Source organism: Pipistrellus kuhlii, unplaced genomic scaffold, assembly GCF_014108245.1.
Source record: "Pipistrellus kuhlii isolate mPipKuh1 unplaced genomic scaffold, mPipKuh1.p scaffold_m20_p_5, whole genome shotgun sequence".
NCBI classification, from domain to species: domain Eukaryota; kingdom Metazoa; phylum Chordata; class Mammalia; order Chiroptera; family Vespertilionidae; genus Pipistrellus; species Pipistrellus kuhlii.
Genome location: NW_023425551.1, coordinates 63,135,356 through 63,157,502, shown reverse-complemented (window position 1 = coordinate 63,157,502; position 22,147 = coordinate 63,135,356). Strand labels below are relative to the sequence as shown.

Below are 22,147 nucleotides of genomic sequence, written 5' to 3'. Positions count from 1 at the left end.
TTTTTACAGAGAGGAAGGAAGAGGGATAGAGAGCTAGAAACATCGACCAGCTGCCTCCTGCACACCCCCACTGGGGATGTGCCTGCAACCAATATACATGCCCTTGACCAGAATTGAACCTGGGACGTTTCAGTCCACAGACCAATGCTCTATCCACTGAGCCAAACCGGTATTGGCTTGCAATGCCTGTTTATATGTTTGTCCTGAACTAAGTTTAAAAGCTAAAGAATTAGAAATATCATGTGAGAAAGAAAATAGAAAGTATCTCCTTATTTTCCTCATTGCTCTTCCAGAAAAAAAAAAAAAAAAAAAAAAAGATGTGTTTTGGAACATAACATTTTTTAGAGTTGTTGATTACCAAAACCAAAAAGTAAAAATTAATTAATAAAATAACTGCTTTTTTAAATTTATTAGAAATTAGTAAATAAAATAACTTTATTAAAATAACTATTAAAACTAATAAATAAAATAACTTGTTTTTTATAATTGAAAGATACTGCCTCATTGTGCTCTAAAATATCTGTACCAAAAGGCAGTGATTGTATACAAGTGACCTTTGCTCTGATTCTGAGTCGAAGAGAACAGATTTGTGTATAATCACAGACTAGAAATTCTAGAAATTCTACTCTTATTAGAGTGAATTAGAATAAAGTTTGTTGTGAAGCTTAAAGAATTTCTAGATGAAAATTTAAGCTTTAGGACACATTACGATAGCTGTTTTTAAAAACTACACCCGCCCTAGCTGATGTAGCTCAGTTGGTTGGGTGTCATCCCTCCGTGCACCAAAAGGTTGCTGGCTCCATTCCTGGTCAGGGCACTTGCCCAGGTTTTGGGCTCTCTCCCCAGCAGGGGCCGGGCAGGAAGAAGTCAATCAGTGTTTTTGCTCTGCCATTGATGTTTCTCTCTCTCCCTTCCCCTTCCTTTCTCTCTAATAAATCAATCCTATATAATAAGAAAGGAATATGCTAATTACCCAGGACGCCCTCGCGGGTAAGTCTGGCAGGAGCGGGTGGGCGTGGCTGCGTGCTGCATGAGGCCAGGCAGGTGAGGCTGTGCCAAATAAAATAAAATGCATTCACGTGCCCAAAGATGGCAGGGTTCAAGGGTTTAAGGAGGCAGGGTTCAAGTTTCATTTCTCCTTCACCCAGCTAGGAGGGCTCCCTGGGGCAGCTCTCCCCTCCAAGCCCTGAGCAGGACGGGCGCTCCGCTCAGGCCTGGGAGCTCTGAAGGGAGGCGGAGCGAAGTGCTTTCCCCCCGCCCCCCGGGGACCCGCTCTTCCTGGGAGTCTGGTGCAGAGGGAGCTCTCTCTGGGAACTTGGAAAAAAACGCCTCCCTCCCGGGCAACTGTGCAGCAGCCAGGCCTGGCGAGCTGCAGAGAGGGGGACCTACCCACAGGCCACGCAGCTGCCCTAGTTGAAGTTGCCCTTGATGGAGGAGCGGGAGTAGTGGGGATCAGAGTGGGCCATCTCAGCAATGAAACTCCAGCTCCCCACCAAATAACTAGAGCACACGGACCTCAAAGGTCCTCGGTCACTTCCTGAGCAGGGATCAACCCAAAACCTAAATAGGTGCCCTGACAGAGTGGAACCCAAACCTTTGCTGTGGCAGAGGAGCTTCGGCCCACAGCCGGGGCCAGGGCATGCGAGAGGGGTTTTGTTGAGGGGCCCTGACAGGCAGCCCGCAGCGCATTGGGTTAGAACCTCCTCCTGATACAGCAAGGTTGCCGGTTGGATCCCTGGTCAGTGCACAGACAAGAAGCAACCAGAGAGAGCATAATAAGTGGAACAACACCCTGGTGTTTCTCTCGCTCCCTTCCTCTCTCTAAAATAATCAATCAATAAAAATTTTAAAAATAAATAAATCCTCTGGCCATAACCAGTTTGGCTCAGTGTTGGCCTGTGGATTGAGATAGAGAGTTGGCCTGTGGACTGAGGTGTCCCAGGTTTGATTCCGGTCAAAGGCATGTAACTAGGTTGCAGGCACATCCCCAGTGTGGGGTGTGCAGGAGACAGCTGATGGACGTTTCTAACTCTCTGTCCCTCTCCCTTCTTCTCTGTAAAAAATCTATAAAATATATTTTTAACAAAATAAAAATAAACCCTCTGGCTTGCAGAGTTGCTAAAACAGTTAGAAAGTGAAGTCCCATCCCTTCCCGTACATTCAACAAACACTTCATATGCTCCTTCAATAATCACACTGGGAATGGGTGTTTGTTTGTTTATTTGTTTTGGTTAATCTTCACCTGAGGACATATTGCATTGATATATATATTTTTTTAATTTTTTTTTAAAAGAGAGTGGAAGAGAGGGAGAAAGACAGAAACTAATGTGAAAGAATTAATTGGTTGCCTCTTGCTGAATCCCCGAACAGGGCCCTGGATTAAGCTTGCAACCCAGGTATGTGCCCTTGATCAGAATCCAACCGGGTACCCTTCAGTCTGCCTACAGAAGCACTATCCACTGAACCAAACCAGCATTTTTTTTCCTTTTTAAGTCCTCCTCTAAGGATATGTTCTTTTCATTGATTCTAGAAAGAGAGAAAGGGAGAGGGAAAGAGAAAGAGGAACATCGATCAGTTGCCCAAGCAATCCGACAGAAATGGAACTCACAACCTGTGTATGTGCCCTCACCTGGAATAGAACCCATGACCCTTTGGTGTGTGGGAGGACACTCTAACTACAAATCCACACTGACCAGGGCCTGAAGGTACATTTAAAAAAAAATTTTCAAATCTTCCCTGGCCAGGTAGCTCAGATGGTTGGAGTCTCAACCTGTACACCAAAGGATTTCCTGTTGGATTCTAGGTTAGGGCACATACTGGTATTTCTGTCACGTGGATGTTTCTCTCTCTAAAAATCAATTTTAAAAAATTCTCAGGTAAGAATATGTGTGTGTGTGTGTGTGTGTATAATTTTCAGATCTAAAATTTTATTTGGTTATTTTTTTAAAATTTTATTTTTTCATTTACAGTTCACATTCAATATCCTATTCTATATAATAAAACCCTAGTATGCAAATTGACCGAATGGTGGAATGACTAGTCACTATAAACTAACCACCAGGGGGCAGATGCTCAAAGTAGGAGCTGAAGCGTGGTGATCAGTGTGCTCCCACAGTGTGAGGGCTGTTCAGAAAGAAGCTGGGCTCACGGCTGGCGAGTGCAGCAGAGGAGCAGCAAGCAGGCGGGTGGTAAAGAAAAAAGGGTCCTGGACTGTGAGAGGGCACAGGCTTTCCCCTCATCCACCAGTGCATGAATTTTGTGCACCAGGCCTCTAGTAACAACAAACAAACAAACAAACAAACAAACTACATCCCTTTCCCTCTCCCAAAGCTATTTTATGATTTATCTAAATTTTTTGTCTCTGTTTGAAGTTTTATGTTCAACTCCAAATTATAACAAAACATTGTGCAATCAGAAAACTGACTTGGCTTTAGCTGAATTAACAAATAGATACTGAAATATGAGACTTGAAAACAAGTGCGTCACTAGAGTACTTCTCAGTGCCCTGAGTGAGCATGAGTCCTACCGGCTGCAGGAAACGGAGGTGCTGGGTCATTTGCTTTAAGGCTAGGAGATAAGAAACAGTTGGCTCAATGTACTACTGCACAGCCCCAAGTAGAAATAAAATCACATACAAAGGAGAATTAGAAGCCATGCCTTGGTTCCCTGGTTGGGGGAGGATGGGAGTGTATTGTGACAATGATGTGCAGAATTGTTAACTCTCCATGGCCCTAGGAGGGAAGCTGGAACTTTGGAGCACATGTAGCTCTGATCTGAGAAGAACCAGTTTGGGAAACCTCTTTAGTCTTACAAAAACAAGACAAGGGCTTCTCAACTATACTGCATATTTAACATCCTAACAAGCCTTCCTACTAAACAATATCAAAAATGCTGGATGAAATAACAACACGTGTGCCTGTGTGTGTGACTGTGTGTGTGACTCTGTGTGTGTGTGTGTGTGTGTGTGTGTGTCAGGAAAATAAGGAAACTCCTCAAAAGCAAGAGAGATGGAGGAGAAAAGCACAAATACAAAGCCCCCTGAAGGCCATGTACCTGGTGGGGACAGAAGACAAAGACAAGGAAGTGTGACTGGAACATTCTCAAATAAAGCAAGGGAAAGTATGAATTAGGAAGAAGATGTCTGAGTATTGAAGGTGCCTGCTCAAATACTCCTTAGGAAGGCTTTTTTAATCAATTCTTATTTTCAGTCCTCATCTCATTTCAGCCTGCAACCCATCCTGGTGATACCTATTCCTGACCATGTCTGGGAAGGGGGCAATGGTTAGAGTCTCTGTAAACATTTCCTCTTCTTGGCGAGGTCTTTTACCTTTCTCCATTTGCTTTCCTCTTTGTGTATTGTGGTGCCTGATGACAACTTCTCACACTTTCTTCAAAGATTGACTTTGTCTTTTAGTTTCTTATTCTCTTGCTGTTTTTGGGAGTGTTTTATGAGAAGAGCCAGAAATGGAAAAGTTTTTACTTACCATCTTGAAATAAAATAATCCCATGTACTCTTCAACCCACTGAAATCTGGTTACTATCCAACTTTAGACATCTATCCTTTCCTCTTCCCAAAATATTAATTTCCTTTTGGTTGCTTAAAATTCAGAGCAAAATTAAGTCTTCACCCTTCTTGACTTCTTGGCAATATTATATATCATTATCACTCCTTTCTTGGGATCCTTCTCCTCTTGCTTCTATGACACAATTCTCCCATGGTTTTCCTCTCTGATTGCTTCTGTTTGTTTGATTCTGGTGGCTTTCTCTCCCACCACTTAATACTCATACATTATTTTCTGGAATCTCAGCATATTAGGATCTCATCTTCCTTTCTCATGCTATAGGCTCTCCCTGACCATTTTCACTCACTCTTATCACTTTAACGACATTCTATGTACTGCTGACCACCAAAGCTGTTTTGCCATCTTTGTCTCTTCCAGTGAATTCTGTATTCTTATATACAACTGCTTCCTAGAATCATACCTTGGATGTCTCACAGGCACTTCAAAATTCAACACATACAAACACCAACGTATCTTCCCCCCTCCCCTACACAACACCCTGTTCCTCTCATCTTGTTTTATTCCCATTTAGTGACAGACTCTAAAATTGTTTAGATTAAAACAAAAAAAAAATTTTTTAATAAAAATTACTGAGGAATATCTAGACAATGGAATACTATGCTGCTGGGGGGGGGGGGGGGGAAAGAGCTCTTACCATTTGCAACAGCATGGGTGGAGTTTAGCATTATGCTAAGTGAAATAAGCCAGTCGGAGAAAGATAAATATCACATGGACTCACTCATTTATGGGATATAATGAACAACATAAACTGATAAACAAAAATAGATTCAGAGACATAAAAGCATCAAATAGTTCAGAGGGAAGATGAGTGGGTGGTAAGAGATCAACCAAAGGATTTGTATGCATGCAAATAAGCATAACCAATGGACACAGACAGTAGGGAGGGTGAGAGCATGTGCTGGGGGTTGGGGATAACCAGGGAGAGGTCAATGGGGTATAAAGGAGACATATATAATACTTTAAACAACAAAGAATTTAAATTTAAAAATATATATATTTCTCCTTTTTCCTCACCCCACATATTATTTGTTACTGAATTATATTTATTCTAATCCTTTATAGTTCTCAAATTAATTGCTCTTTTCACCTACATTATTACTATCTTAATCCAGGCCTATTTATTTCTTACTTGAACCATACTATATTACTCTCCGTACTCTAACCTGTACTCTATCAATCCAGTTGCTACACTGGCACAACACCAATCTTTCTAACTCAAATTTTCATCCCAACGCTCCCTTATCCATGGATCTTCAGGGGCCCCTAATGCCAAAGGATAAAGTCCAAAGTCTTTGGCATGGAAAACAGGGCCCTGTGTGACCTTACTTATCACCAACCTCATACTCGATGCCAGCTTCCTTAGGAACTATTTCTATTTCCCCAAAAGGACAGTTCTCGCTCTTGCTCTCGCTCTCACTCTCCTGCTCCTTTAGAATATCCTACTCTTTCTACATGGAAGGCTTTTCCCTATTTCTTCTTAGTCCTTCAGTATTCAGCCCAGCAACCACTTCTTTCAGGAAGCTTTCCCTGAACGCCCTACTTTGAGATAAGTGATACTAATATTCTTGTAGAGCACCTCTATCACCCTACATTGTAACCATCTGCTTGTTCACTTCCCCAGGACTGTAAAATCCCTAAGATCAGAGACTTCATGCTATTCACCTGCATATTTTCAGTACATCTAGAACCCTATCCCGCACATAGGTTGTTAAATAATAATAGTGAACAGGTACAGCACTCACTCTGTGCCCAGCATGGTTGTGAGCACTATAAAAAGATGAATCTTCACGATAACATTATAAAGTCATGATGCACACTCTACAATTGAGGAACCTGAGCCATAGTGAAGCTGAATAACTCACTGTGCCAAAGGCACTGAGCTAGTAAGTGCCAAAGACCGAATGTACACTTATAAAGGCTGTATGGCACCAGAATACACTCTCCCACCGTTTATGTTTGCTGAAAAGTTTGTTAGCTCAAGCAAAAATAAACTAGGACCAGCCCATTACCAACCCAGGTGCTCTTATCATATAATATAAAAAACATTTTGCCCTCGCTGGTTTTTCTCAGTGGTTAGAGCGTTGGCCTGAGGACTGAAGGGTCACAGGTTCCTTCCTGGTCAAGGGCAGGTACCTCGGTTGCTGACTCAGTCCCTGGCCAGGGGTGGGGCACCTGTGGGAGGCAACCAATCCATGTGTCTCTCTCATGTTGATGTTTTCCTCTCTCTGTCTCTCCCCGTCCCTTCCACTCTATCTAAAAAATCAATGAAAGAACATCCTGAGGTGAGTATTAACAAAACAAAACAAAACAAAACAAAAAACCCTTTTAATTTCTGTTTCCATGATGAATAGATAGCATTCAAAAGAGTATCAAGAAAGGTACTTCTGGAGAGCTAAAATACAATCTAACTTGGCAACTGGCCACAATAACTGAACCTATGAGTTTCCTTTTCTCCATGGATTTTTCCACTTACAACTCCTCTTACTCCATGATAGCTAAGTAATAACTATCTCTCCCCCACCTCCCCCCCAAAAAAAATAGACCAGAGAGTCATTATTAAAAATTTATTGAAATGCCACAATTCCCTAGGGTTAAAGTTTAGAACACAAAGTATCATCTCTTTCTTGTAAGGTGACACCATTCTCCTCATTATTTTTTTTTAATATATTTTATTGATTTTGTACAGAGAGGAAGGGAGAGAGATACAGAGTTAGAAACATCAATGAGGGAGAGTCATTGATCAGCTGTCTCTTGCACACCTCCTACTGGGGATATGCCGGCAACGAAGGTACATGACCTTGACCAGAATCGAACCCAGGACCCTTCAGTCCCCAAGCCAATGCTCTATCCATTGAGCCAAACCAGTTAGGGCCATTCTCTTAATTATTAAAATAAGAATAAGAGACAGAATTGCAATAAGAAATGACTTTTGACAATTTCAGTACATTTCTGTTTTGTTTTTCAACTTATCTTGCTTTACATTTAGCATAAAAGGTATTTTAAAATATCAACTAATGTGATACTTCTTAATGCCTAGCAATATAAAATACTGTCTTCCTCAAAATTACCTATACCTAGGAAATGAAAAGAAGCAGTGAAAATAACTAAGAAAATAAAGCATACACTAAGTAAGTGACAAAAGAATCAAACAATGTTTGACATCAAACTGATTCATCTCCCCAGTCACCTCCCACCTTAGGACCAGCAGCTTACTTTTATGCCGTACTTTCCGGTGTATAAGACGACCCCCTAATTTTACAGTTAAAACATAGGTGTAGGCCTATATTCACTGTATAAGACTACCCCCCACTTCCGAGGCAACACCAGTTCTTTTTTTTTAATAGACCGCCTCTCTAACTCAGCCAATCCAAGCAGGCTTTTTATGCATGCAAATTATACATGTTCTGTACCCGAAGCTACACTGTGTTCTAGTAAAAAGCCTGCTCAGATTGGCCAGAGTCAGAGAGGCGGTTTATTAAAAAAAGAACTGGTGTTGCCTCGGAAGTGGGGGGTAGTCTTATACAGTGAATATAGGCCTAAATCTATGTTTTAACTGTAAAATTAGGGGGTCGTCTTATACGCCAGAAAATACGGTATTTAGGTTTTTAGAATTCTACCATTCTCCAACCATACTCAGATTTTTAAGCCTGAAAATAGTCAGATATTTAATGCAAGTGTTTTTGCTTTATTGGTGCAAGTCATAATACCTAAAATTTGTCTTCAGTGGAAAAAAAATCAGTCTGACTAACTCTAGTTCACACTTTATTAAAATGGAGGCTGATCTTCTTCTGTTTCAAAGAGACAAAGAAAACCACCACCACCAAACAAAAGAATAGGAAAATGTGCCAAGAATCTTAGCTAATTACTTTTCTATCATCTTCGTAATTCCAAAGAGCTCAATAAGCACATGAAACTCCACTTTAAAGTATATGCTCAGGTTCAATGTACAATTTTGGCCATTCTAAACCCTTGGGGAAAAGGTTTATGCTCAATAATGCTCAATCTTCTTGGAATGCAGGAGGAGAAAAGGCTGAAAGTGATATGTCACAACTGACTGCCATCACAGTTCAAGGGAAATGGCTTCCCTGATAGCTAAGAGAAAGGAGCTCATTTCCAACACTTAGGCTCGCTATTTAAAAATAAGCATTTTTCTGCAGCTGCAAGTTATAAAAATTAATAGCATGAGAGCACATATCCTGTAAAAATCCCATTGCTTCTTAAAGACGTGTGCTTAGCGGTCCAATTTTAGTGAAGGTAAACGGGGGAATGTTTTTTCCATTTGGCAAAGCAGCTAAAAACTTAATTCGTTCTCAATTATTGATGCCCATTTCTAACATGGCTAGTATAGAAATAAAATTCGCAGACAACTTCAAAACACCCTAACTAATGATAGTCTCAAGTCTTCTTAAATAAGCTTTAAACAGAGGTAGAAATGTGCAAATCACCATCTCACCACCCTATTTAGCAACAGAAAAGTTGAAGTATGAGCAGCAAAATGAAACAACCTACCTCTGAAAAACCATCTCCTGAAGGCAGTTACATAATGGAATGTGATGTCAATATTAAAGATGAGCTCAGATCGATTAAGCAACTATTCAATAGCTTGCATTTCAGCCATCATCAAAATTTCATGAGTTCTGGGCGAAGATATAAGTGTACTGTGCTGGTGGGGGAGGGGACAGAGGGGGAAGTACTGCTGGAATATAAGAATTCTAGTTAGAGATTACCAAAGAACATATATACATAGTTCATGGACACAGACCATAGTGTGGGGAAGGGAGGGAGCTGGGTTGAGGGGGACAACGGCTAAGTGGGAATGAGGGACATCCATAATACTGGCAACAGTAAAAAAAAAAAAAAAAAAAAAAAAAAAAAAAAGAAGTGGCCAAAACCGGTTTGGCTCAGTGGATAGAGCGTCGGGCCTGCAGACTCAAGGGTCCCAGGTTCAATTCCAGTCAAGGGATGTGATTGCAAGCACATCCCCTGTAGGAGGTGTGCAGGAGGCAGCTGATCAATGTTTCTCTCTCATCGATGTTTCTAGCTCTCTATCCCTCTCCCTTCCTCTCTGTAAAAAAAATCAATAAAATATATATTAAAAAAAGAAGTGTAAAACTAGGTATCAACAGAGTTTCAGCAAGACAATGTCAAGCAATATTGCCTTTGGGGTCAATTTTGTTTTGAAAGTAATTCTATTTTCATATCAATAAATCTACAAAGAACAAAAAATCAGCCTTGTCTGTTTTACATTATTTGTTTAAATTTTAAATGCACCAGCATGGTATTATAAAATGTTCTAAGTAAAAAGCTAACAAATAAGCAAATAGGCCTTTGTTTTAAAAAAAGATAATTAAAAGATATCCAAAGATAGCCACAGGAATATTGTCCCCTTCCTTCTGCCTTTCTATACACCTTCTAATGGTGAATATCTAAAATTTGGAAAATGATTAGCAAAAAAATCAGACTCAATCTATGAAAAACAAAAGCCAGAAAAGAGACTTGATGAAGCAAAGTGTCAATGACATAGACTTGATGAAGCAAAGTGTCAATGATTTCAACAAAAATCTGTGTGTTTTTTCCCCTAATGACTTAAACCTTTTATTAAGGACAATTTCAAGCTTTTACAACAATAGAAAAGTATAAAGAACTACCATTTACACATCATCTGGCTTCAAAAATTACAAATCCTGGTTGGTCAGCGTTGTTTGAACTATATTCTTACCCACATTTCCTCCTCCACCCCCCTGGATTATTTTGAAGCAAATCCCAGCGACCTTATTATCTCATTACTAAAAAGGCATGAAATAATACAGCCTTTGCAATTACCGTAATATGCAAGTTTACATTGTTTTAGATCAGTTTAATCCAGAATGTTTTGATTCATATGCAAATACAATATACAGATACAATGGCCCTTAAAACCTCAACTAAGAGTTTACATTCCTAGCAGTTTCTCTTTTTTAAGAATAATGATACCACTGTCATCTCACACATATGAAACATGTCTTGGCTTCTGATGTCCATTCAACCAACTGTCATGCCCACACTCTGTGTATAAGTAATTAAGTTATTTTCTCAGCATTTGCTACTCATAATTACCTCTTGTTTATGTTGTGCCTCTGATACTTCATGACAATTTTACTTAAAATAAGCTAAAAGTATATTCTTATCATTTGGGTCCTTATTCTATGAACCTTTATTGTAATTCTTCTGCCTCTGTGGCTGCAGTGGCTGTTTAAACTTAATTTCTTTTTAATTTTGGTAAGATATACAGAACATAAAATTTCCCACCTTAGTCTTTTTGAAGTGTACAGTTCAGTAGTATTAAGTGCATTTACACTATTGTGCTAACAATCTCCAGCACTCTTTTCATCTTACAAAACTAAAATTCTATACTCATTAAACAACTTCCCATTTCCTCCTCCCAACAGCCCTTGGCAGCCTCCATTCTAGTATTGCATCTATGAATTTACTACTCTAGTCACCTCACAGAAGTAGAATCATACAGTATTTGTCCTTTTTGTGACTGGCTTATATCATCCTGTATAATAAAAGCATAATATGCTAAGCATCCGACTGCTCGTTTGACCAGTCACTATGATGCACACTGACCACCAGGGGGCAGACACTCTGACCAGTAGGTTAGCTTGCTGCTGGAATTCATCCAATAGGGACTAGGGGAGATGGGCCTGGACAAATCTGTGCCCTGGACAAATCATCTGTGCCCTGGACGAATCTGTGCACCAGGCCTCTAGTTTAGTATAAAGTCCTCAAAGTCCATCCATATTGTATCACATGTAGAATTTCCTTCCTTTTTTAAGGCTGAATAATACTCTAACATATGTATATATCAGACTTTGTTTATTCATTCATCCATCAATGGACACTTGGGTTTCCTCTACCTTTTGGTTAATGTAAATAATGCTACTATGAAAATAGGTATACAAATATCTATTCAAGACCCTGCTTTCAGTTCTTTTTGGTATGCATCCAGAAGCAGGATTGTTAGATCTTGTGGTAAATCAATTTTTATGTTTTGAAAAAGTGACATACTGATTTCCCTAACAGCCACATGATCTTACATTTCCAGTAACATTGCACAAGAGTATTTAAACCTAATCTTAACACCAGATTAAATTAGGTATCTAATCTGCATCCATCCTAGTAATGTAATTGGTATGTAGTGGGTGCAAGGGGTATCAATGGTGTTAAGTCAATGACATTCCCCAGCATTAGAGCTGACAATCCACTTTACATTTGATAATTGAGATGACTTGCCAATACATGAATTCTCTAGTGTGGCCAGTATAGATAAGGCAGGCTATGAGCGGCTCTCAATGATATATAGCTACTCCCTGGGAATGTGTCAGGTTGAGAAACACGAATAATTCCTCCAGTCTACTGGAATCTCCATTCTTTCTTTCTTTTCTTTCTTTTCTTTTTTTTGAATCTCCTTTCTTGTCCCTGAAACCTCTCACCCACTTCCCCAAGTGTTATCTGAGTAAGAGACCTCCCAGATAGATTACAAGGGTGATGGATGTCTGCCTCCATCAAGACTCACGACCTTGGGTCAGTCCCTTACTAACTGAGACACAGTTTTGACAAATTGGATTAATAATATATACCCTCCCCAATGCACAATTTGGTTGTGCAGATTAAATGAGATCATGAATATGAGCACACTTTTAAAAATATGAAGTTCTATTTAACTACAAAAGTGCTTCTACACAGCAGGAATTTTCCTGAAGCACTGCTGTTATTTCCAGAGCTGACCTCTCCACCGCCGCTGTGACACAAACTGAATGCTGTTTGGATATGCGCAGTTTCCAGAGTTTGGTTTTCTTAAATCTCACTTCATTATGTCACAACAACAACAAAAGAGGCACTATTGAGAAATCAGACAGATCCTTGCCATAGAGGAGTGCAACAAAGGTGATGTTTGGAAAAATTGAGAATTAGATGTAGGAGAAAAGGTCCAGAGAAATGGAAGCATGAGCCTAGTGAAGAAATAGCTTTTTTATTCTCAAGTACAATTAACTTACTAATAATAAGAGGCATCTAGCAGTGGGGGATTTTTAAAATTTATTTTTATTGATTTCAGAGAGAGAGAAAAAGAGAGAGAAAACACAAAACACAAAATATCAACGGTGTACCTAGCCGGTTTGGCTCAGTAGATAGAGCATTGGCCTATGAACCAAAGGGTCCCAGGTTCGATTCTGGTCAAGGGCACATACCTTGGTTACAGGCTTTTCCTCAGCCCGGGCCCTAGTTGGGGCACATGCAGGAGGCAACTAAAACCTATTGATGTGTTTCTCTCACATTGATGCTTCTCTCTGTCTTTCCCTTTATCTTCCACTCTAAAATGGGAAAATATCCTCAGGTAAAAATTTTTTAAAAAAAGAAAGAAACATCAATGATGATAGGGTATCACCAATCGGCTGCCTCCTGCATGCCTCCCTACTAGGGATGGAGCCTGCAGCCCAGGTATGTGCTCTGACCTGGAATCAAACCCAGGACCCATCAGTCCGCAGGCTGATGCTCCATCCACTGAGTCAAACCAGCTAGGGTTCCCAGCCCATAGTTCCACTGCTTGGAAGAGAAGTCCCCATAACTGCTAGTTATAAAACCAGTGGGAATTGTGGCTGAGAGAGATAGAGGGCTAGGCTAGAATCCCAAAAGTTCCTCTTAAAGAGCTCATGCATGGATTTACTCAGACTCACACCCTCTGAGTTCCAGCACTAGGGCACCAGCTCAAAAGACACCAGGAATATACAGGGAAAAACTGAAGCATCTTGCATCTGGGTATGAATTTTATCAGCATAATCACTTAGTAAGTTATATAATGTTTAATTACTGGGGTATATACCTGAAACTAAAATAATATTGTATGTCAACTATAATTAAAACATAAAATTATTTTTTTTTAATAGCTAGGGCTAACAATGGGAGATCTTATCACTAAAGGTACTCAAGCAATAAAGACTAGCATTAGGGGAACGTTGAATTGGATAAACTCTAAGATTCTCTCAAACTTCAACATTTTGATTTCATAGGGACTGATGGTAACACAGTAGCAGAGGAGCTCAACTTTATCCTCTTCACAGATAATAAATACAACAGGAAATGGTCTTAAATTGAAACCCAAGGGATTTCGGGCAAAGATTAAGAAGTCATCTGAGGCAAAGACAACTGTTTAAAGTCAACCAGAATTCCAAGGGAAACTATGCCTGTGTCCTTTAAAATAAAAGAATTTATATCCATCCTCCTGGAACAATGTAAAGACTGTTCTGGTGAGAGCAAAGTAATAAACAAACACCTTTGAAGGGCCTTTCTTTTCAGTTCTTTTATCCTCTGCTGTCCATGAATCATAAGTGTCTATCTAAAAGTTTATTTATTTAAGTTTCCTTGCTTGGAGTTTAAAGAATCTAAGGGGGGACCCTGAGGACAAGAAAGACAAAATGAACAGCAAGCAGACAAAACGCTGACCTTGATGAGGTTCAGGAGCTACAAAGATGTGCTCATATTTCTCCAAGCAGAACCCCAGAATCCCTTTACCAAGTTCATCTTGGTTCCATGAACTGTTTGAGAAACTAACTCTTTGGTAGCACTACTCATATAATATAGTCCACCTACCTTGAAAGTTTCTGTGTGTGTGTGTGTGTGTGTGTGTGTGTGTGTGTGTGTGTGTGTATATATATATGTATATATATATATGGCTAATACGCGAAGTGTCCTCTCAGGAGTTCAACTGGGAGACCGGGAATTCAGTTGCTCGCTATGACATGCTCTGACCACCAGGGGGAGGCGCAGAATGAAGGATGGCTTCTTCTGGCAGCCAGAAGGCCACAATCAGCCCTGATCACCAGCCAGGCCTGAACCTCATGTGTGTATGTAGCAAAGACCCAGTAAGTTGAATGAACACAGTTGAATAAATCCTTTTGGGGCAGTTAGCAAAAGGAATTTGACTTTATTAACTCAATTCATGCTCTAGAATTCCAAAGATGAAAAAAAAAAAAAAAAACATTTCCTTTAGGAGCTCTGTATTTGACAATTAATTAAGCCAAAAAAATGTATGAGCCGTATAGTCAAACCTTCCACAGAAAGGGAAGTATCCTTAGGTTTTTCGAATAAAGCTGCCTGGTCCTACATGTTTGAAAAGGAAATGGAAAGGGAAGATCTTTTAATAATCTAAGCAGGAAAGGAACAAAGAAACATCCTACTGTATTTCAACAAAATCAAGGATGTGTAGTTAGTTTTTCCCACATTGTAGGCTTCCAAGTACAAAAATGACCTGAAATCCTGTTACTATTAATTTAAAAAAATAAAAACTATGCAATATTCAAAAATACTTTGCAGCCTATAATGATCTGAATTGCAATCAGAAAAGTGGGGAAATTTCCCAAAACTCAAAAGCAAAATCCAAAAAAAGAGGGAAAAGAAGGGTGTGTTCAAGGAAGTGGTTTAGGAGTAGAAAGAACAGGAAAGAGAAATCATTTTCTGCTACTTTCTGTCGTTTCTACCTGAGTTGTCTTTTTTGGCCTAAGATGAATATCCTTAAATGAAAGTCAAAAGACCTGGATCCATCTTGGCTGAAGACAGCTATATTGCTGAAGGAAGAGTTGGAAGTTATAAGGAAACTTCAAACCTCTCAACACTAGAGAATCCGAGGCTCAGTTCCCAACTTAATTATTTTTTCTATCAATATTCACTTTCTGGTCATCCCATCCTGTGTTATGGATGTGATAATATCAATGTGCAAATGACTCCCAACTCAGACTATGTCTTCCCATGAAATCCAGACACTAGGATATATAATAGATATGTCAAACTGAACATATCCAAATTGGAAATTTGATTTCCAGCCCCCAAACCTGTTTCTTCCTCAGTGTTCACCATTTCAGAGAACAGGACCACCAATCATCTATGCAAAGTCTGTCTGTCCTCCAACTCCTGAGTGAAAATTCTCAGGTTCACTCATTCATTTACTTGTGGTAGTGGGAGCCCCAGAGTGAAAAAAGACAAAAGCTCTTGGACCAAGGTTTTGCCAGCAGAGGGAGCAGGCTACAGCTTGGGCAATGATGTGGGAGTGCTAGCAACTGTCAATCAGATATTCTTTCACCTCCGTGAGAAACTCTGAAATTCTAAGTCATGAGAAAGCATATAGGTTGCTGTTGCAGTGTGCAAAAAAACAGTAATCAGTACAACGTAACAGGAATAAAGACGGTGTGCCTGATTATTTTCAAGTACTCTGAAGTTTTTATTTTTCCTTATTTCCATCACTCCCCCCCCCCCCCCCAATATCAAACACATACCAATTCCTCTCAGGCCTGAGAATTGTTATATATGAACAGGTTCGTCTGAATGAGCAATAAGGTAGAAGACTTTCTACTTCCTAAGTGCTCTGCCAGAGAAATAGAGGATCAATAAAACTCATGACAAAAAGGTTTAGGGTTTATCTATGGTTTTTGATATTATTTGAAAATAGGTTTTGAATGATGTAATAGTTGAAAGACACAAAGATCTCATCTATATCTACCATCTACACAGGCAGGAAAACATTCTTGGAGCTTAATGCTTTGGGAGGATTGATTGGGATAAACATCTAGCACTAGAAGTGTGATGGTTTGGATTTCTCCATTCCCCAACTGCTCCAGACAGAGTGCTTGGGTCTAAATCCTAGTCCCATCATCTATCAGTTATGTGATCTTGACAAGTGTCCTCTGAAAAGCAAGTGCCAATCCCAGAGAATTGCTGGGAAGATTAAATGAGAAAAACATAGGAAAGTACACAGAGAACAAGGTCCATGTGTTAGCAACAGAGAAGCATGCAGGAAAGGGAGAGCTCTTACTAGGATGAGGAGGATGTTTAAAAACTCTAGGATTCAGGCACACGCAGAATACTAAAGAACCAATGGAGGCTGAATCTAATTATCTCTTATGCTTCAAGGTAGTAGAAAATTCCTAAGTGTTCCAGTGTCTTAATGTATAGCATAAATCCCAAAACATATGTATTTCCTAAGAGAAAATCAGAATAAATTTCTAGTTAACTCATCCTTAGAAACATTCATATTTCATTAATTTTTATTTCATAAAAAGCATGCATATTATTAAGTTTACATTACTGATCTCCATTATAAATCCTTATAGGCACATTTGAGTATAAATTATGAATTCAGAATAGGTAATTTGGCTATAGCAGCCACGTGGCACGTACCTACCCATCTCACACAGAGGACAGTCCTCCTGAAAGTGGCTGAAACTGCACTGTCACCATCTCTGACTCATCTCCTTCCCGGCTACATCTGTTCCAGTCTCTCTCACGCAAGGGCCTATTTCTTCCTCAGATTGCCCCTGGAAATGCCTGGAGTTCTTCATAGAAAATCGTTCAAATAATCCTGAGTCACCAGAGAGGGTTTATTTTCACTCCCAGCCACCATCAGAGTTGACTTCATGGCCATGTGTGGTAGCACTGATTTTCCCCAAATGTGTAAGTTAGAAAGGCTCAGGCTTCAGGCACATGTTAAACAGGGTGGCTCTCGCAGGCACTGCTGACTACACCCAACCAGAAGAGGACAGGCACAAGGCCTCAGCTCATGTCCTCACAAAAATAAGGAATTGTCAGTACAGGCCAGAGGCTCCAGAAGGCTGAGCAGGAATCCTGTGAGACAAGGAGCCAACAGCCTCCTCACCACCAACTTGATGATAGTCAGTCTCCAGAATGACCCCCTAGGACAGTGGCCGGCAAACTCATTAGTCAACGGAGCCAAATATCAACAGTACAATTGAAATTTCTTTTGCGAGCCAAATTTTTAAAACTATATAGGTAGGTGCATGGTTATTAACTTAATTAGGGTACTCCTAAGCTGGCCTTTGCTAAAAACTCAAGGGACCAAAGAGCTGCATGTGGCTCGCAAGCCACAGTTTGCTGACCACGGCCCTAGGAGATGCAGGAAGATGGGGGACATGAGTTTTACCTGCCCCAAAGAACATTCCCCAGGATCTTTCTATGGCCCCAAACAACAGAGTAGCCTCCACTGTTATTTCCTGCCCTCTAATGTCCCCCTTTTCAATTGCTCCTGAGGAAGAGAGGGTGAAGGCCCTCCTCAGATTCCCCATCAGCAGTGACCACCAGACACCTGCAGAGAATGTCATGGGTTAGACCCTAGTTCAAATCATAATCACCTCACACCTACACTCTGTATTAGTTGCTTCACAGGTCCCTGTCCTGCTCCCCTCCAACTCACCCTACTCCCATTTAATCTTCCTAAAACCTTGCTTTGATCATGCTACTCACCTCCTCCAGTGTCTCCATGAAGCACAGAAAATGGGTTTAAATGCAGCGGCTGTATGGAATGTATCCTGGCCCCAATCTCTTTTTCCAGCTCCATCCTGTACTTCTCTTCTATAAATCCTCACATCCAGCCAAATGGTTCTCAGTACTTTTGCTTACTCTACTTCCCAGACGTAACACCTGCTGCCTATCCAGTTCCTACCAGGATCTTAAAGCCCAACTCAATGCAATCTCTTCCCAGAAGTATTTATTCCCTGATCATCCTATGGAGTAAGGGAGTGTAAAAAAAAAATTACCTCTCCATTCTTTCAGTTTCTATAGTGCATAAGTGTATGTCATGGATAATATCATTCATTCATTTACTCAATAAATGCATCCAGATGAGATATTCTAAATCACATGAGCTGGCCCCCCAAAGAAGTCCAAGTCTAGGGGAGGAATGGATAGGAAGGAATTACCATTTACTGAGAGTTTATTCTAAACAGGTCACTGTGCCATCTATTTCCACATCAGCTCAGTTTATCCTCACAACTCAATGAGGTAGCTATTGTGATTGCTTTACAATAAGAACTGAGTCTCAAAGAGTTGAACAATTTGGCAAAGATTACCACATGTGATTTCTATTATCCTCTGTCCCTTTCTCATCTCAGAATCTCTGTCCATCTCTGCCTCACTCTGTTCTGGGGATGCTCACCTCTATAATGTGTGTTACCCAAACTCCTCTGCCCTCTGGCCTCCAATCAGGTTGGGTGTCCGAGAAGCACCAGATGTAGACTCACTGCGCCTGCTCCCTTCCTGCCTCATCAGGTTCTGGTCGTGGCTACACTTCTCAGCCACAGCTCCTGGGGAAGGGTTTTCCACGGCCCAGCTCCTCTTACCAGGATCTAGTTTTGGCCATGGTCTTCGGGTCAGGAGTGGTAGGCACATTCTACATGAAAGTTGGTGAAGCAGCTTAGCCCTGCCCACACCTCTGTAAACAGTCCTTTCATTAAAATCTCTTCAATTAAACTCTCTTAGTGTGCCAACTATTTCCTGCCAGATACACAGAGCTGGATTTGAACCCGGGTCTGTCTTACCCCACAGCCTGCCCTTTTCACTTGAATAACTGCTATGTTGGAGACTTGTACAAAGTGCCACGGATCAAGACAAATGGCACCTCACTCTCATAGGAAGGATCCAACAAAACTTTTCTGAATAGTCTCACCAGCATAAGCCAGTCTTAAGAGGTGAATTGAAATTCGTCAGGAAAACCAAGAGTGAGGCTTGCATTCCAGGACAATGTAGACAGCAAGTTCCAAGTCCAGAGGCATCAGGAATGCACCGCACCACCTAAGGCAGTAGGTACAGTGCTCCTGAGAGAATGATGGGCTCTCAAACTGTGATGGGAAACACGTCTCCATTCTGACCCACATGGAAAGGTTACAAGGAGCAAAGAATTGGCTGGATTCTGAGCAACAGAAGCAGTGTGCCCATTCCCTACCTCCAGCGGATCCCCATCACAGACAATAAACCCAACTATTTAGCATAATATGTACGCCCTTAATGACCTGGCCCTGCCTGACTCATGCAGTCTCATCTGCCAGCACCACCGGAGCTGGTCCCTCTGTGCTTTTGTACATGCTCTTTCATCAGAGATTTCCGCCTCTACTTTCCACCTGATAAACTCCTTGTCTTCAGGGCTCATCTCAGATGTCTGCTGCTCGGTAAATATTCCTGACCCTCTAAGATGCTCCCATAGTGCCTTGTGCATAACTCTACACAGCATTTTCCTAACACAGGCATGCTTTGTACTTGCTTGTTTACATGCCTGTCCATTTGCTCAGCTGTGAGCTCCTAGACCAGAGGTAAATGCCTGGGCTCTGGAGGCAGGATGCCCAGATCCAAGCCCTAGACTCAGTAAACTTAGACAAGTTATTTACCTTCTCTGGGCCTCAGTTTCATCATCCACAAAATGGGAATAACAACAATACGTACTTCCTAGGGTTGTTAAGTGAGTCACATAGAATAATTCTTATTACAAAGTAAGCCCTCAATAACTATTAGTTATTCATATATGTACTTCCCTTATTTCCTGTATAAAAACATTTGTTAAATGGATAAATTTTCATATTGCTCCACAAAGGGACTAAATTCTACTAAGCTTTTGTTGTACTAAATTATGAAAAGAACACTCACCGCTAAATGCAAGCATGGGCAAAAGTAAGTTTATAATTTTTTGTAGGGAAAACCATACGCTAATTGATAATGATACAAGAATAAACTGTGTCTCACACACTCACACTGTAAGCCTACTTTTGCAACCCCTGCGTGTACTTAATTTACAATTGGTTGAAGTTAAACAGGACTTTTTCTTGCCATTGCCCTTGGCCAGTCACTGAGTCAGACACTCTCCTGGGTTTCTCTCAATGCCCACATGTGCCTGCCACACATTTGCCCCACACAAGGGCAGTTCTGCTTTAAGGACTTACAAAGACTTATTAGGAAGTCAAATCTCGATGGCTCCCCTAGGTTGGCACGAGGAACGACAGAAACAGGCTCTCAACACTACAGGAGCGAATGCTAAAGCAATGCAAAATTATCACAGTTCTGAAATTGTTTTCTAGAAGCGTTAAAGGGGCATTTTCTAAGCCAAAACCCCTCACTGTCACAGCATTGGTAAAAAGTCCATGTGTCCACTAAGAAAAAGAATCCACGCACCCAGAGCCATGGGCTGACAGGTGAGCAAGAGGTGGAGCCCAGCTTCCAGCTGAATGGCAGATGCGTCGGCACTGTGGCTAGAGACGCTGGGCATCCCGATGGAAAAAAAAAAAAAAAAAAGGGCAACTCAAAGGCCACACCTGAGCAGCCCAACACCTTACAGAGTCTCTCTGGTGGCTGCAGAGGGCAGCACAGGCCTTACTGGCCGAAAACCCCTCTGGAGGGGTTCAGCTACCCCCCTGGACACCAGGTCCAATTCCACCCCCTGCTTCATCCTGACACTGGCTTTGCAGTCACCTCTACCCCTCCAAACCCTCCCTCACCACCCCACCACCACCACCAACTCTGACCTCTCCCACTGCACCGCAGCTGGCTGGCCCGTCCTCAGGCTAGACCTGGTTCCAATGGGGCTCAGACCTCACCGGTTTTTAAACCGATGTCTGCCAGTGACTGATCCGGCCTCTGTGACAGCTCTGTGCCCCAACGCCGGCTCTGAAACCCGTGCAACCACATTCCTTCCAGGACACAGGTGAGTGCACTGGGCACTTGGCACAAGAAGTGGAAAACCTAGTTATTTAACGTTACTCTGATGATTTTTCTTCTTTTTTTTTTTTTTAGCTAAGAGGCTGACCACACCATGTGACAGTGTCGTTGGCATTCTCATAAAAGACGGTTCTGTACTCACAGGCCTTCTGGTGGCTGCGCCTTGGACGGAGTGGTAGAACTCCGGCTGGACGCGGCTGTTCTTCTTGATCCTCCGCTTCCTGGCCGAGCTGTCCTGCTCACTCTGATGGGCAGCCTCCAGCACGGGCTTGGCTTCCTCCAGACGGGCAGCCGCGGCCGCTGCAGCTCGCCTCCGAATGTGCCGGGGGCTTGCTCTGAATCCCTGCGGCAGGAGACACAACCCAACAAATCCCCGTTTGTTCTGGGTTCGTCAGGAAATTCCATGGGGCTCCTTATAGAAAGGGCGCCCAAAGCTACCAAGCTCGGTGAGGTCACTTACATTCCCAAGGTGGGTACGGAGAAGGAGGCTCAGCATGCCAGCGAGATGCCTCCACCAGGGTTCTCTGAGGCACCTCCACGGGGCAGGGCCCAGAGTTATCCCTCTTTAAGAAATGTTTCAATCCCATAAACCCAGTCCCCCCATCCCACCCCCTCAACCCCCAGAAAAGTGCAGGTGAGCACATGGCTTTACTTATGCAAATAGAAATCAGACTACAGGGGAAGAGCGGTGTTCCCACTTAGACAGGAAGCAGGGCACGGGGAGTGGGACTGACTGCTATTCCAGGGTAAATACTGGACAGCAGACTCATTAAAGGAGAAAGCAGGAATGCAAAGCATTGTCATAAAACACCACACAGTGGAGGTCTAAAACTAAAGGGAGGCCAATGGGAGGAGTCGAGTGGATGGGTTCTGGGGTCGGATGAGGCTAGGTCCAAATGCTGATCTGTTCATTGTAACTGCACACGCATGAAACATGCATGAGTCTTAACTTTTCTAATCTAAGAAATGGATAGCAGTTTCGTCACAGGGTGAAGTTATAGACATAAAATTCTAAGCACAGCATCTGGCCAATATCA

At 41.6% G+C, this 22,147-nt stretch overlaps 1 protein-coding gene across 18 annotated transcripts in view; it reads right to left on the bottom strand.

Annotated features, from left to right (window-relative positions):
• DST (dystonin) overlaps window positions 1–22,147 on the bottom strand; it is a 419,024-nt gene that overhangs the window by 348,561 nt on the left and 48,316 nt on the right. For all 18 annotated transcript variants that reach the window (XM_045573100.1, XM_045573106.1, XM_045573103.1 and 15 more), the window contains exon 3: window positions 21,253–21,453. In XM_045573100.1, the coding sequence (XP_045429056.1) occupies window positions 21,253–21,453 (201 nt within the window). The remainder of the gene's footprint in view (window positions 1–21,252; window positions 21,454–22,147) is intronic.